Raw genomic sequence first — 17,366 nt, 5'->3', positions numbered from 1 at the left:
GCAATATATTGATAATTAAATGCTGATATGTTAAACAGGATAAACATGAAGAAGATGACACATACATACATACACAGTCATCTATGTAAAATTGATATAGTTAAAGTTTTTTTCTATAAGTGAAAAATCATAAATTCATTTGAAGTGAAAATTTAGAGCAGTCCAATTTACAATAGGAGGGGAATATTTTATCTAGATTTGGGATTAACAAGAAGTCTACCAGGCAAACATAGATGGCAAAAGGGGATGTCTAGAGGACCCAAACCTTCCTCCTGGGGGCAAAGTTCAACTGACTCTCTCCTCATAACCTGACAACAATTGCTTCCAGCTGTGGTGGATTGCATGTGAGCGGCACTAATTGGACTCAGTGGATTATTTCTTAAACAGAGGGGGGCATGAAGTTGGAAGGGAGGCTGTGCTACAAAGAGCTTGGAGAGCAAAGTGGATGTTGGACACGATCAAAATACATTGTATAGAAGTATGAAATTTTCAAAGAGTAATAAAAATGTATTAATTTTTAGTTGCACAGAAACTTATAGTGATACTATGAAATGAAACATTGAGGTGCACTATAAAGATCTAGTTTAATTAACAAGATCCTTTTCATATGTTATAGGCACCAAGCAGACATTCCTGGAGAACATGGTTGGAGCTGAAAATCTGACGGCACCTTTCAGTAATAACAGATGTCATGACACAATTGATGAATTCCGAAATCAGGTGTACTCCACAATGTACTCTATGATCTCCGTTGTGGGTTTCTTTGGCAATAGCTTTGTCCTCTATGTCCTCATAAAAACATACCATGAGAAATCAGCCTTCCAAGTATACATGATTAATCTAGCCATAGCAGATCTACTCTGCGTATGTACATTGCCTCTCCGTGTGGTCTACTATGTTCACAAAGGCAAGTGGTTCTTTTGGTGACTTTTGTCATCTCACCACCTATGCCTTATATGTTAACCTCTATTGTAGCATCTTCTTTATGACAGCCATGAGCTTTTTCCGGTGTGTTGCAATTGTCTTTCCAGTCCAGAACATTAATTTGGTTACACAGAAAAAAGCCAGGTTTGTGTGTGTTGGAATTTGGATTTTTGTGATTTTGACAAGTTCTCCATTTTTTTTGAGCAAATCTTACCAAGATGAGAAAAACAATACTAAATGTTTTGAGCCTCCACAGGACAAACAAACTAAAAAAAAATGTTTTGATCTTGCATTATGTGTCATTAATCTTTGGTTTCATCATCCCTTTTGTCACCATAATTGTCTGTTACACGATGATCATTCTGACCTTACTAAAAAATACAATGAAGAAAAACCTGCCAAGTCGAAGGAAGGCTATAGGAATGATCATAGTTGTGACAGCTGCCTTTTTAGTCAGCTTCATGCCATATCATATTCAACGAGCTATCCACCTTCACTTTTTACACAGTGAAACTGGATCCTGTGATTCTGTCCTTAGGATGCAGAAGTCAGTGGTCATAACCTTATCTCTAGCTGCATCAAATTGTTGCTTTGATCCTCTGCTATATTTCTTTTCAGGTGGAAACTTTAGGAGAAGGCTGTCTACATTTAGAAAGCATTCTTTGTCCAGTATGACTTACATACCCAAAAAGAAAGCTTCCTTGCCAGAAAAAGGAGAAGAAATGTGTAAAGAATAATTCAGACCCATCTCCAGTGCAGAGCAATGAAAAGTAAATTCCTAACAAGCATTTTTTTAAATCACAATTTAAAAAAAGTTTCCCATGAGTAGTTTACAAATAATTATATGTATGTCATTTATAAATACTATTATTTGATATTTTAAGTGTTCAAAATTCAGTTTCTAACTGCAAACCAACCCTTCAATTTTTCGACGACTCACCAGAAAGTGGAGAATGTTTGTGGTTCTGAACTATAAAACTGAGTATGAAATCAAGAATATAAAAAGGGTTACAAAAGTTATGTACTAGACTTTTGAGTCCAGCTTTTAAATATAGCTTGGAAATTAGCAAATAGTTATCAGTCACCCTAACTTATCCTTTCTGTGCATTACCATGAGATGAAACCTGGAATGACTTGGGACCTGCAAATGTCGGTCCTGGTTTTCCTTTATTCTGCAATAGCTAGGTAAAGCAGTACTTTCTTCCAGAAAGAATGTTCAAGTGCCGAAACACACAATATATTCAGCCAAAGAGCTCCATACAGGAAATTTACCATCTGAAAAATAAGGAAGATAAATCCGATCAAAGGCCAGTTTGTTTCTTAATTTTCTTCTGCCTTTGACTCAAGCTGTCCACTCCCCCCCCCAAAGAATGATTTTGTTCTTGCTCACTGCAGTTCAATCCCAATTCTACATATAATCCTTCCTTAATGAGTAAGGCAACTGGCATTGCCATATATGAGCACAAGCAATCAAAATTCATCTGAAGTAAAGGAAATAGGTCTACTATTCTACATGAGTTTTGTTGGAATCAAAATTTACTATGTCAGATACCAGAAGAAATTTTGAATATCCATGTCATTAATTCTTTAATAAGTATATGCACATATATATATATATAAGTAATCTATCTTGTTCTATGACGTGCATTTATAGGTTAGTTAATTATGAAATATTTTTATACTTCTTGCTTTTTTTCATTAGCATGTTGAAAGTAATAATTGTTATAGTGATTTTCATATTATAGAAATTTTGTTCAAAGCAAACGTAGAAAACAGCTTGTTGTTTGACGTAGTATTCATTAGCAAAGTTTTGCTGAAGGCCCTTTGCTCCCAACTCTGAGTTCAAAAGTCACATTACATCAGAAAGGAATAAATGATAATAGAGGATGGAATAAAAAGAAAAACCATGAATGGAGTTCTATCTGCACCAGCCACATGTAAACTTTTTAAATTTCACTTCTGCTGGACCCCTTGGGAAAAAATTTTTAAAGCATAATGAAGAGAGGACTCTGAGGATCAAAACTAACTGGAACTCATTGATTTCTGTTGAACATGTCTGAAAATTGACAGTGCCTATGACTCTTGTTACCTCTTGCTTGAGACAAATACGAAACATATTTGTCATAAGACTTCAGGCCTCATTTTCTACATTTCTGCTTTGTAGTAGAAGGGCCCAACACTGGAAGCCAAGATGTATGCATGCTAACTTGGTCTCTTTTAACCTGGTCTCTTTTAACTTTTAACAAAGTTAACGTAACTATGAGCAAATCTTATAAGCCTAAAACCTTAACTTTCTCAGCTGTAAGATGAGAATGATACTTGTTTTGCTTTCTTATGGACATTTGCAGGATTCAACTATAGGTAGATATGTTTAAATTGTATCCTAAAATGTATTATAAGATGCCATTTTAAAGTATTTATAGGAGAGTTGTTAAATATGCTAACTCATATCTATTGCTATCCCTTTTAATTTTGAAAAATTGGAGCAAGCTACTTACAATTTAATTAAATGCATATAATCATATTTGCTCATTTATTCCTATGTCAACTTTTGTCTGTGTTTACATTCACTCCATATGTACCCTTATGTGCCATATAGAATATTCCAAAGCTTCCAGCCACTGGGCCAAATTACAATGAATGTATTGTTCTTTCTTGAACTATGCCTTTATAGCTGATACCATACAACTTACTTCTTACTACTTTTTCCAGTTTCTCCATGTGTCTTAGTATTTTCTCATAAAGGGAAGTGCTCTGTGTAGAAGTATCAATTCCTTGAGGTTAAAAATTACATCCTTGAGGTAAAAATACATTTTATATATATATATATAATTTTTTATTTTAAAAGCTTTTTAAATATTTTAAATGCTTTATCTGTGCCAATTCATAAATACAAAAATTCATTTTGTCAGCAAGCTTTAACCAAGATTGAACTCTAGGCATTCTGTTGCTAAACTATACTCTTAATTTGCTAGGTATCTGTGCCCATCATTTTTCCTGTGTACAAAATTATCAGATATACATAGTAAATAAGTCTTTACAAGAGATTACCTTTACAAGGTGTACCTTCCATTTATCCTTTATTTTTTTTTAATAGGGCAGAATATGCTTTGCTCTCCTGCAAACAGATGAAATACACTTGATTGACCAATGAAGGGCAAAGAGAAATTGGATGAATGATGATAAATTAAAGTATGCTTTTAGCAGCTTTTTAAAAATATTTTTACTTGTATGTATCTGCATAGATTTTTAGTTTTATTTGTTCTCTCGCTCTTATGTCAACTCCAGATTTCTCCTCCTTCCTCATCCAGTTCTCCCCTCTCCCCAATTCCTGCATCCCTAGATCCTCCTCTTCCCACTTCTGTTTGAAAAGCAGGTTTTCCAGTGATTTCAATAAAACATACATGAAATACAATAGGGCTGTATAAACCTGATATCAACCCAGTAGAAAAAGGGATCCCAAAACAGGCAAAAAGTCAGAAACAACCCCCTCCCCTGTTAGGACTCCATAAAAAAGGCAAGCTATACAACCATAAATGTAATATTCTGCAGTGGACAACTCAGATCCATGCACGTTCAAAGTGCTTCCCTAGTCTCCATTTCTGACTCTGTGAGGCCCCTAAACCCTGGTGATTGATTCTGTGGGCCGTTCTCCTGGACATCTTTGATGTAATATGTAAATTATATAATGAGCGTACACATACTTATGATTTTAGCCCAAAGAATGCTGTAAAAGTCACTTAGAATATTGAAATTAGAAGGTGCTTCATATTTGTAATTCCTAGTAGCAAAATAATAATAATCTATAGCATTAACACTCCACAGTCTTTACATATATCCCTATGGTCACTAGCACCCTTTTCAAATCTCATCAGGTAGTCAAGACTGTTTATCATTGTATACTTAACTTTTTATTTCATTCAGCAAGTATTGTATGTATCCCTAAAATGCATTTCTGATCTTAAGCAAATGTTCTGTATGTTAAGTTTTAAAATAAACAATTGATTTTGTGCGTTCTTCTTAGACTGTAAACTGGCTTTTGTGATTATAAAGTCTCCTGAGTTTGCAGGAAAGTAAATATGCAAGTACAATTTTAATTGGCCTTTTAAGATAATCAAATATATCTTTCAAGAACTTCCTCTTACTAAAACACTAGTGATTTGCACTACAAAAAAAATATACAACTTTGAAAGGTGAGATTAGTGTTATAGTGATATAAACTCAAGACATACATTTTCATAAGGATCATCACATTAGAAGGTTGGAAAATAATATATTCTACTTTGCTTCATGTGTGTGACCTGGGTTAGATTATCTTTGAACAATACAAAGATAGAATGTTGTTCTTTGGTTCAGCCCTCTGTTAGTCTAAAAAAAAAATACAAATCATTTCGTGGCCTTTTGTCTAAGATCAAGTGTAAAAACAAAAGAATTTCTAAATCCTCATTCATTGCTAATTGTTTCACTTTTCTATGTATTATATAATTTCTTCCATCATTAGCACTAACTCATAAGAGTATATTTCTGATCAAGGACCTCCACACAAAACCAGATACACTCAAACTAATAGAAGAAAGCACAGGGATGAACCTAAAACACATGGGCACTGAAATTTTCCTGAAAAAAAAAACACCAATGACATGCTCTAAGATCAGAATGGACAAATGGACCTCATAAAATTACAAAACTTCTTTAAGGCACAGGACACTGTCATTAGGACAAAATGGCAACCAACAGATTGGGAAAAGATCTTTACCAATCCTACATCTGATAGAGGGCTAATATCCAATATATACAAAGAACTCAAGAAGTTAGACTCCAGAGGGCCAAATAACCCTATTAAAAATAGGGTACAGAGCTAAGCAAAGAATTCTCAGCTAAGGATTACTGAATGGTCAAAAAGCTCCTAAAGAAATATTCAACATACTTAGTCATCAGGGAAATGCAAATCAAAACAACCCTGAGATTACACTTCTCACCAGTCAGAATGGCTAAGATAAAAACCTCAGGTGACAACAGATGCTGGTGAGGATGTGGAGAAAGAGGAACACTTCTCCATTGTTGGTGGGATTGCAGACTGGTACAACCATTCTGGAAACCAGTCTGGAGGTTCCTCAGAAAATTGGACATTCCACTACCTGAGGACCCAGGTATACCTCTCTTGGGCATATAACCAAAAGATGCCCCAACATACAGCAAAGACACATGCTCCACTATATTTCATAGCAGCCTTATTTATAACAACCAGAAGCTGGAAAGAACCCAGATATACCCTTCAACAGAGGAATGGATACAGAAAATGTGGTACATCTACACAATGGAATATCCTCAGCTATCAAAAACAATGACTTCATGAGAATTCATAGGCAAATGGATAGAACTAGAAAGTATCATCCTGAGTGAGGTAACCCAGTCCTTCTATTTAATTCCACCATTTCACATATCTATTTTTGTGTCAGTCTCATATTGCTGTCATTACTATAGCTGTATGACATACCTTGATGTCTGGAAAAGCAATCTCTCCAGCATTCTTTTATTTGTAGGGTTGCTTTGGCTATTCTACCCAGCTGTAACACCTCTGAAGAACTACAATGACCACTATAGCAGAAAAAAAGCCTAACAGTGCAATGATTGTCAGTCATACACTGTGGGCAATCAACAGCTGTCTAATTGGACTTAAACCCCACTCAACATGAGAGAGAGCATACCTGGTACTGGAAGCCTAGCCAACTACCTATATCTAATGACATAATGGACATAAGAAAAGAATCTACTACTGCCACTGTGTTAGATGGCACAATCCTTCTAAATCATTTTTCTTATAGTCACTAATTGTAGCCACCACACCTCAACAAAGATTTCTTTTGTAGGTACTTTCCTATTGCTATTTTTAAAAAAACCCATGAACAAGCAACTTATAAAAGAAGCTGATTACTGGGACATAGTTTCAAAAGACTGTCCCATGACCACCATGGAAGGGGCATGGCAGTAGGCAGGCAAAAGCATGGTGCTGGAGCAATAGCTGAGAATCTACAGAGCTGAGAGTGGCGTGCTGTTTTGTTTTGTTTTGTTTTAGAATCATTTTTATTCAGAAAATAAAAACTAAAAACATTTTTCCAAACACACATAGGAGGGGTTATAGGTAGGGGGAATTGTCTGTACTTCCATCCCCAGGTCCCAGCCTATCAATAATGGAGTAATGGCTCAAAAATAATGGTAGTGCTATGGTCTTTTTAAAACCTCAAATCTCACCCAACAATGACACCTCATCCAATAATCCCATGCCTCCTAATCTTTCCCAAACAATTCCAGCAACTAACAACCAAATATTCAAATATGTAGGCTTATAGTGCTATTTTCATTCAAACCAACAATTCTCTTTGCAACAAATGTAGACCATCTGAAAACCACAACTGGGCACAATACAGAAATCAACAGATTGTGAAGAGCATAGCCTGAATATGTCTCCATCACAGAACCTGAAGCTATGATTATAATAGTCAAAATATCTGGAAGCCTGATATGAAACAGTATCTTCTAGAAATGGACACATAGACAAGACCAGAACAACATCAATATCAATAGACATGTTAATGTGAAAGGGGCAAATTTTATAGGTCCCACCCTAGACAGAGGGTTATAGGAACTATTGACTGCTGGAAGAAGGAGAGTTAGCCTTTCCCAGGGATGAGCCTCCTTATTGGTTGGGCAATGCAGAGTAGTCAGCCTTGAAACCGTATAGACAGAAACAGTAAAAGGTGACACAGCAGGATGTGTGTGTGTGTGTGTGTGTGTGTGTGTGTGTGTGTGTGTGTATTTGTGCATGCACGTATATACATACACATATATAGCAGATAACTATATAATAAAAAAGATATCAATTTAAGAAACAGGAGAAAAAAAAGAAACAGGACAAATTGAGAAGGTTTGAGTGAGGGTAGCTGGGTAGACCTGGAGAGAGGAAAGGAAGGAAAAAAGTGATGGAATTCTATTTCATTTTTTTTTTACATGAACCAGTGAGTTTGATTGGAATTACCTACAGGAGGAGAAATGATACAAAGACACCTGTAAATTAATTAATTAGTTAATTAATTAATCAAAGACAAAAATTGAAAAGGAGGAGTATTTTTCATTTTTATTGGATATTTCTTTATCTACATTTCAAATATTATCCCCTTTCCCAGTTTCCCTTAGGGAAACCCTCATCCCATCCCCCCACCTCCTGAAGAGTGTCTGAGATTGATCTCCAGCAGGCACTCTGTGACTCCGGCTTATCAGGAACTCCAGTCTCAAGGGATTTGATGCTTCTTCTGGCACCCTGCACCCACATGGTGCACATACATTCCCTCAGGCACATGCACATACATAGAAAATAAGTAAATGTTTTTAAAAATAAAATAGGGACATCAAAGCAGAGGATAGAAAATTAACCTTCAGGGCCAGCAAGATAGCTAAGGATGTAAAGGTGTCTGCTACCAAGCTTGATGATCTGAGTTTGATCCCCGGAACATACATCATTGGACAGTAGCAACTCTTGCAAGCCGTCCTCTGACCTACACATATAAGCAGTGGTACATGTTTACACTCATATACAAGAAAATAAATAAATATAAATTTAAAAATCAATTGACTTACTGTATACCAATAATGACTTTGTCAAACATTAAATTAGTAAAAGATCCCATTCACTATAACTTCAAAAATACAATAAAAGGATTGGAGAGATGGCTTCATGATTAGAAGTGTGTATTGCTTTTCCAGAGGATCCAAACTCAGTTCCCAGCACCCATGTTGGGTGGCTCACAACTACCTCTAACTTTAGCTACAGGTAATCCAATGACCTCTTCTGACCTTTGCAGTCATGTGTGCATGTCCCCCCAGCACATATGATTTTTATAATTCAATATATCTTTAAAAATAATAAAATAAAATACTATATATAAACCTAACAAAGGAGGTGAAAAGAACATCTAAATTGAAGGCTTAAAAACACAGAAGAAGAAAATCAATAAAAATACTGGAAGATCAAAAAACCACTCATGCTAATGGATTAGAAAAAACACATAGTGAAAATGGCTACATTATGAAAGTCAGTTACCAAATTCAATGCAATCTAAATCAAAATTACAATGACATCCTTTATGGAACTAGAAAAATACTGAACTTCATATGGAAGTTCGACCCCCCGCCAAATAACTAAAGCAGTCTTAAATAGAAAGTGCAGGGCTGGAGAGATGGCTCAGCGGTTAAGAGTGCCCGACTGTTCTTCCAGAGGTCATGAGTTCAATTCCCAGCAACCACATGGTGGCTCACAACCATCTGTAAAGAGATCTGATGCCCTCTTCTAGTGTGTCTGAAGACAGTGACAGTGTACTTACATATAATAAATGAATAAATCTTTTTTAAAAAAAAGTGCAATAATCCATCACAAATTTTATTACAGAAACATCAGGGGAAATGATGGTACAGAAACAGATGTATAGACAAATGTAATGAAATACAGAACCAGAAATAAACCCACACACATATGACCACCTGATTTTCAATAAATGTACCAAGACATACACTGGAAAATAAACAGCCTGGTGAGTGAATGTTGGGAATACTGGCTATCCACATAGAGTTAAACTGAATATTTATTTTCATCCTGAAGAAAAATCAATTCAAAAAGGATCAAACACCTCATGTAAGATCTGAAACTGGAGGTGCTAAAGAAAAACATTGGTAAAGCATTTCACACAGAGACATAGGCATGGACTTTTTGAAGAAGACCCCAATAGCACAGGAAATAAGCCCAAGAACTGACAAATGAGATTACATGAAATCTGAGCTGCGTAACAAAGGAACGTGAAGAGACAGCCTACAGAGTGAAAGAAAAAAGAGACGAACTACATATCAGACAGGAAATTGTCCAGAATCAGAAAAATTATATGTGTTAGTACTAACTTAAATTGCAGGCGTTCTCATCCATTACCGTTCTAATGCTACTCTGTCACTTTTGTCGTACCCCCCGCACCACGATGGCATACTACAAATCTTTTCTGCCCCATTCATTTTTCTCCACTCTGTATCCTTTGCTCCTCAGATAATAGTTTCAAATTTCCTGATCTGATTATTCATTTTGCCTACATACTGCCTATTTTAAACATTTCTGTTGATCTGTTACTGTACTTTCAGCTCCAAAAAGTGTGATTCGTCATAATTTTATGTTTTCTTTACATTTCCCTTTACTCATATAAAATTCTCCTGTTTTCCTTTATTTCTTCATCTATGATTTTTCTTTGTGCTCTAGAAGTTTTAAGACATTTGGACATTGAACTACCTGAGGACCCAGGTATACCTCTCTTGGGCATATACCGAAATGATGCCCCAACATATAAAAAAGACACATGCTCCACTATGTTCATCGCAGCCTTATTTATAATAGCCAGAAGCTGGAAAGAACCCAGATGCCCTTCAACAGAGGAATGGATACAGAAAATGTGGTACATCTACACAATGGAATATCACTCAGCTATCAAAAACAATGACTTTATGAAATTCACAGGCAAATGGATGGAACTGGAAAATATCATCCTGAGTGAGGTAACCCAATCACAGAAAAACACACATGGTACACTCATTGTTGATAGTGGCTATTAGCCCAAATGCTTGAATTACCCTAGACTGCAGAACTACATGAAACTCAAGAGGATGACCAAAATGGGAATTTCCTCCTTCTTTAAAAAAGAGAACAAGAATACCCTTGGCAAGGGTTAAGGAGGCTGCATTTTAGAACAGAACAGGAAGGAACACCCAATCAGGCCTGCCCACATGTGGTATACATATGCAAATCACCAAACTAGATAAAGAATGGATGAAGCAAAGAAGTGCAGGCCGACAGGAACTGGATGTAGATCTCTCCTGAAGACACAGCCAGAATACAGCAAATACAGAGGCGAATGCCAGCAGCAAACCACTGAACTGAGAACAGGACCCCCGTTGAAGGAATCAGAGAAAGGACTGGAAGAGCTTGAAGGGGCTCGAGACCCCATAGGAACAACAATGTCAGCCAACCAGAGCTTCCAGGGACTAAGCCAATACCCAAAGACTATACATGGACTGACCTGACACAGTAATGAATAGCATAGTAAGAGCACCAGTGGAAGGGGAAGCCCTTGGTCCTGCTAAGACTGAACCCCTAGTGAATGCGATTGTGGGGGGGAGGGTGGTAATGGGGGGAGGATGGGGAGGGGAACACCCAAAGAGAAAGAGTTGAGGCGTTAGGGGATTTATTTAGAAACTGGGAAAGGGAATAACAATGGAAATGTAAATGAAATACCCAAGTTAATGAAGATAAAAATTTTTTTAAAAAGCTATAAAAAAGTATAATAACATATATAGATATATATGCTATAATGAAGCCCATTATATGTTTACTTCAAAAATAATTTTTAAAAAACTGGGAAGTTGTTTTAAGGTATTTATCTTAATACAAGTAAAAGATAAAATTTTACTCTTGGAGGGAATATAAACTTACTTAGCTATTATTCAAATAAATCTAGAGGTTCCTCAAAACCCTAAATGACAGAACTATTATATGAAGAATATCATTTTTAGATATATACCTGAAGGACTCTAGTCATATCATACATGTTTACTGCTGCACTACTTAAAGTAACCAAAAAGTGGAAGCCACTCAGACATCCATCATCAAATAAGTGCAAAAAGTTGGAATTCTGTACAGCTGCTAAGAAAACTTAAATTGTGACATTTTCAGGGAAGCAGATACGAGAAACCATTATGTTTATCTGGACTCAAAGAAACAAATACTTCATATAAACAAATATATTTACATCTCTATATGTTTATTTATACATATTATTTATATGTGGACTATGAAAGGGGGAAGTAGAGATCTTAAGGAGGTGGAAAATAAAGAAGGTAATTGAATACCTACAATAAGAAAACAGAGGCCTTAACTGAGGAAGGAGAGAGGAAGCATGGAAAATATCAGTGTAGGGAAGAAATGAATAAGGACAATTTATAATAACATACACGTTGAAGATGCCAATACATTCATGGTAACCTAAACTTTTAATTTTAAAATATAAATAACAAAATTTTTGACTTACATATTTGATGTCAATTTTCCCTCTGAATGATTTATGCCAGTTTATTTCCTTTTAATAATGATAATGTTTTTATTCTCTTTATAGATGTCTTTTGAATTTAGGTTATTAGAAATTTGAAAGCATAACAATCTCTTCTGGATTTCACAGTTTAACTAGCCAAGAAAGATTTTTGCTAATTAGCAAGGTGTAGCCTCAGCCTTGAGTGTAGAGTCAGTGTTGGGTAGCAGGTTAAGGTCCTTTGTTCTTCACTGACCTGTCTCTGCTGGGGACAGATAAATAGATAGATAAATAGATAGATAGGTAGATAGATAGATAGATAGATAGATAGATAGATAGATAGATAGATAGACAGACAGACAGATAGTCAGAGATACATATGATACAAAGAAGATAGATACCTGCTCAATTTATATGGTATTTTTAAATGTCTTAATTTCAAAAATACATCACTCTGGATTTTATTTATTTATTTATTTATTTATTTATTTATTTATTTACATCCCAAATGCTTCCCCCTCTCAGTCCACCCTTGCAGAGTTCCTCTCCCAGCCCCCTCCCTCTGCCTATCAGAGGGCAGCACCCCACCCTGGTATTCCCTCTATGCTGGCACATCAACTCTCTGCAGGATTTCATGAATCATCTCCCACTGAGGCCAAACGAGGCAGTGCTGTTGAGGAACGGATATCACAGACAGGCTACAGCTTTAAGGAAATCCTTTGCTCCACTTGTTGAGAGGGCCACATGGAGACTGAGCTGCAAGCATGCTACTCATGTGCCAGGGCCCTCATTACAGTCCGTGTGTGTGCAAATATCCAATAGTAGGGATATGGAACCTGAAGAGATCACGTCCAGGAGCCAGACAGGACCCTCAGTGGAGGGAGGGGGGTACCAACTCACCTACAAAGCTTTTCATCCAAAATCGGTCTTGTCTAAAAGAAATGCAAGGACAAAGATGGAACAGAAACTGAAGGAAAGGCCAACCAGTGACTGGTCCATTTGAAACCCATCCCATGTGCAAGCACCAAGCCGTCTCACTATTGACATTCTGTCATGCTTGCAGACAGGAGCCTAGCAGAGCAGCCCTCTGAGAGGCTCTACCCAGCAGCTGACTGAGACAGATGCACATACCCACAGACAAACATTAGACAGAGGTCAGGGACTTCTATGTAAGAGTTAGGGGAAGGATTGAAGGCTCTCAAAATGACAACCCCAAAGGAAGACCAACAGTGTTAACTACCCTGGACCCCTGAGAGCTCCCAGAAATGAAGCCACCAACCAAGGAGCATACACAGGCTGGTCTAAGGCCCCCTGAACATATGTAGGACAGGGCTGCCTTGTCTGACCTCAGTGGGAGAGGACAACTAATCATGCAAAGACTTGATGACCGAGGGTAAGGGAATACTCAGGGGAGCTTTTAAAGACTGAACCACCAAAGCCAGATCCTTAAAGACAGTTTAGACATTCTCTCATATTACTCTCTGTGATTCTTATCCAAAATCTTTCCCTTTTCCTGGGAATGAAATATGAGCTCTGCTATGATTCCCTATCTGATTTCAGTTATCTCTCAAATATTTACCAGAATGAACAAGGCATTTTCTACTTCCTCCAGTTGAAGAGAGGGAAAATGTGACTTCTTTTGGGTTCACTATATCATAAAGTGACAATTATAGTAAGAAAAAGAATAGACTTTTGGAGGATTACTAGACATTAGCTCTAAAATGGCAGTCATTTCAGACAAATTGAAGTTCCACTGTGATGTAGTGATCACAGAGCCTAAACTCAGATATCTCAATGAGTCTAGTGGATTTCTGAGTATATGCTGTGACTGTTACTCACATGCTGAAAGGAATAATGTGTATAAACATAGTCAATAATTTGTAGACTCCAGAACCTCTTCTACAAAACATATTTAACTATGAAACAATATTGCATTTCTGGAGAAATTTCAGAGATTAATGCCACTGTCAAGGGCTTAAAAGATACAAGTGATTTCAACTACAGCCTCACTAAACTCACACAGTCAGTCTGTACATAAAACAGATGGACCTGGAAGAATAACAGTACAATATTGTAGGCTTAACTTGGTGATGACTACATTGCAGCTGTTATACCAGCTTCAGCTGGCCTAGCTACTTCAGCCAATTAACTCATCCCCTGAATTCAGTCTGGCAGCTATTTATATGCCAAGTCTTTTTATCTCCATATCTGTTCAAAAAGACCAAAGCAGTTCATTTTACAGCGCCAAGCCTAGTAATATACTTTTACCATCCCCACCTCAGTGATATGTAAATTCATGGTCCCTTCGTCATAATTTAATCTGAAGAATACTCATTCGCCTTGACATTTCCAAAGATATGCTGGACCTTTCCATTCCTGGTACTATGTGGACTAAACTCAGACAGAAGAAATAACTAGGATAAATATGTTGTTAAGATATTTGAATGTCAGAGAATGGGGTATAAATATTACCCAGATTTAGAAGTCTTCCACCTTAGAAAAATTTCTGGAGAACCAACAGGAATCTGCCCAGCTAACACTTCTAAGTCCTGTCCTGTAACCAAATGTTTAAAAATGTTCAGTAAGTATCTTTCTATCATGAAAGCCCCCTTTTCTTGTCAGTTGTGCTACTTCAGGCTATTTACCACAAGACTTAAAAGCTACTGATTTTGAGTATATCCTACAATAAAAAGGCTTTGCCACAGGTCCTCTATCATCACATGTCTAACATGTAGAATTTTAGAGCAAAGCTCTACTCTACTCTTCAGATTATTATGCTCGTTTTAAGAACTAGTTTGACCCAATCACAGAAAGACACATGGTATGCACTCATTGATAAGTGGCTATTAGCCCAAATGCTTGATTACCCTAGATGCCTAGAACAAATGAAACTCAAAGGCGGATGATCAAAATGTGAATGCTTCACTCCTTCTTTAAAAGGGAACAAAGAATACCTTGGCAGGGGGAATAGAGGCAAAGATTAAAACAGAGACTGAAGGAACACCCATTTCAGAGCCTGCCCACATGTGGCCCATACATATACAGCCACCCAATTAGACAAGATGGATGAAACAAAAGTACGAACCGACAGGAGCGGATGATGGTCGCTCCTGAGAGACACAGAATACAGCAAACACAGGCGAATGCCAGCAGCAAACCACTGAACTGAGAATAGGACCCCCGTTGAAGGAATCAGAGAAAGAACTGGAAGAGCTTGAAGGGGCTCGAGACCCCATATGTACAACAATACCAAGCAACCAGAGCTTGGGGACTAAACCACTACCCTAAGACTATATGGACTGACCCTGGACTCTGACCTCATAGGTAGCAATGAATATCCTAGTAGAGCACCAGTGGAAGGGAAGCCCTGGGTCCTGCTAAGACTGAACCCCAGTGAACTAGACTGTCGGGAGGGAAGGCAATGGGGGAGGAGTGGGAGGAACACCCATAAGAAGGGGGGGGGAGGATGTTTGAGCAGGGAAGGGAATAACACTCGAAATGTATATAAGAAATACTCAAGTTAAAAAAAAAAAAAAAAAAAAACTTCCTCATAGGATTTTGGAAGCAGAAAATTTTTGTGACACTATTTGCTTTAATTAATAGGTCTTTATTTAATTATAAATTATTAATTGATAAAAAGAAATAGATTGAGATTTGCTACTAGACCATCACTGTGATTCACGGATGTAATCTGAGCAACCCAGTATGAAATTGAATGTTCTCTGACCATTAAGTCACATAGTTACACATCCATGGTGTAAGATTTCATCATCAAAAGAAAGATAAATACACACACACACACACACACACACACACACACACACACATGCTGCATACTTTACACATATACAAACTTACCAGACTCTAAGACCCAACAAGTTTACTTGAGAAAGTAGGCCAAATGTCCATGGTTCCCAGTCCAGCTACATTATATTTTCTCCCTCAACCAATACCTATAAGAGAATGTAGGATGTAATACACTTCATGGGGAATTCCCTCAGCAAGTTGACTGAGGAAGAGAACAGTAAGGTCTAGTTTCAGATGGTTCTAAATGATACTAAAATGTGATGTGAACTAGAAAGCCAAAGCATTATCTGAGCCGTCTCTGAAGAGTAGACATGAAAGAGAACCCTATTCAGCAGAACTTCAATCAATTAGGCCCAGAGTCTGCCCAGATGTATAAGGCCCACCATAGAAACAAAAATAACACACACACAAAAAAAAACAAGGCAACGTGTTTCCCTGAAAATTACCAGGCCCACAGTAATGCCTTCCCCCAAAAGAATGACTCTGGAGAGCTTCCAAACAAAGAGCTGAAAATAATGATTATAAACATAGTTAACAACTCAAAGAAAACATGAAATATTACAAGAGAATAAAAACAAAGAACTGAATAATAGGACTTCAATTCTGGATAAGAAAATAGAATTTAATAAAGAAATAAAATCTGGTCAGTGAGATGGCTTCAGTGGGTAAAGGCACTTATAGTCAAGCCTGATAACCTAAATTTAGTCCCTATGAGCTAAATGCTGGAAAGAGAAAACCAATACCCACACGTTGTCCACTGACCCTCATACACATGCCAGGGTACATATTTGTGCACATATACATGCAAATTTGTTCAAAGAAGAACGAGAGAGTTGTAGAATTTCTTAAGAAAACATAAACTAAAATTAAGTTCAAAATTAAAAACTCAGTAATCCAAATAGAAAGCCTTTCATAGGAAAAATGAAGTACCAGGGCTGAAATACAAGGTAGAAGAATTTGATCACTCAGTAAAAGTCAATGATAGATTTTTCAAATAAGTATTAAAATGAATAAACATGGAAGGTACTATGAGGTGCCAATGAAAAAGACCAAACCTCTAAATTATGGACATAGAAAAATATTTTCAATAAATCATGCAAGAAATTTCCCCAAACCTAAAGAAAACAGGAACTATCCAGATACAAGAGGCCTTTAGAACACCAAATAGACAGAACCAGAAAATAAGCTCTCCATGATATAGTTAAAACTCTAAAAATATAGAATGAAGAAAGGGCATCGAAAGCTACAAGACAGAAGGGCCAAATCACATTAAAGACACATGCTTCAGAATAATAATAGCTGGTTATTCAATAAAATCTTTCAAAGCCAGAAGGTCTTGGAAAGATGTATTTCAAGTTCTAAACAATCGCAATACCGACACAGAATATTATGTAGGGGAATTTCCCCCAAGTTATTTGATTGGCTGATGAAGATGACTGGAAGCCAATCACTGGGCAAAGATAAGGAGACTGGATCTTCCAGGCAGGAGAGGAAGAAAAGGGGAGGAGGACAGGGGCAGACAAG

At 37.0% G+C, this 17,366-nt stretch overlaps 1 protein-coding gene across 1 annotated transcript; it reads left to right on the top strand.

Annotated features, from left to right (window-relative positions):
- Positions 1-612: 612 nt before the first annotated feature.
- Cysltr1 (cysteinyl leukotriene receptor 1) lies at positions 613-1,694 on the top strand. Its single transcript, XM_032890421.1, is given in 3 exon segments — positions 613-918; positions 920-1,183; positions 1,185-1,694. Coding segments are annotated over 3 exon segments (1,017 nt in total). The 5' UTR covers positions 613-642; the 3' UTR covers positions 1,662-1,694.
- The last annotated feature ends 15,672 nt before the right edge of the window (positions 1,695-17,366 follow it).

The sequence above is a fragment of the Rattus rattus genome, chromosome X, assembly GCF_011064425.1.
Source record: "Rattus rattus isolate New Zealand chromosome X, Rrattus_CSIRO_v1, whole genome shotgun sequence".
NCBI classification, from domain to species: domain Eukaryota; kingdom Metazoa; phylum Chordata; class Mammalia; order Rodentia; family Muridae; genus Rattus; species Rattus rattus.
This window is presented reverse-complemented; position numbering and strand designations above follow the sequence as displayed.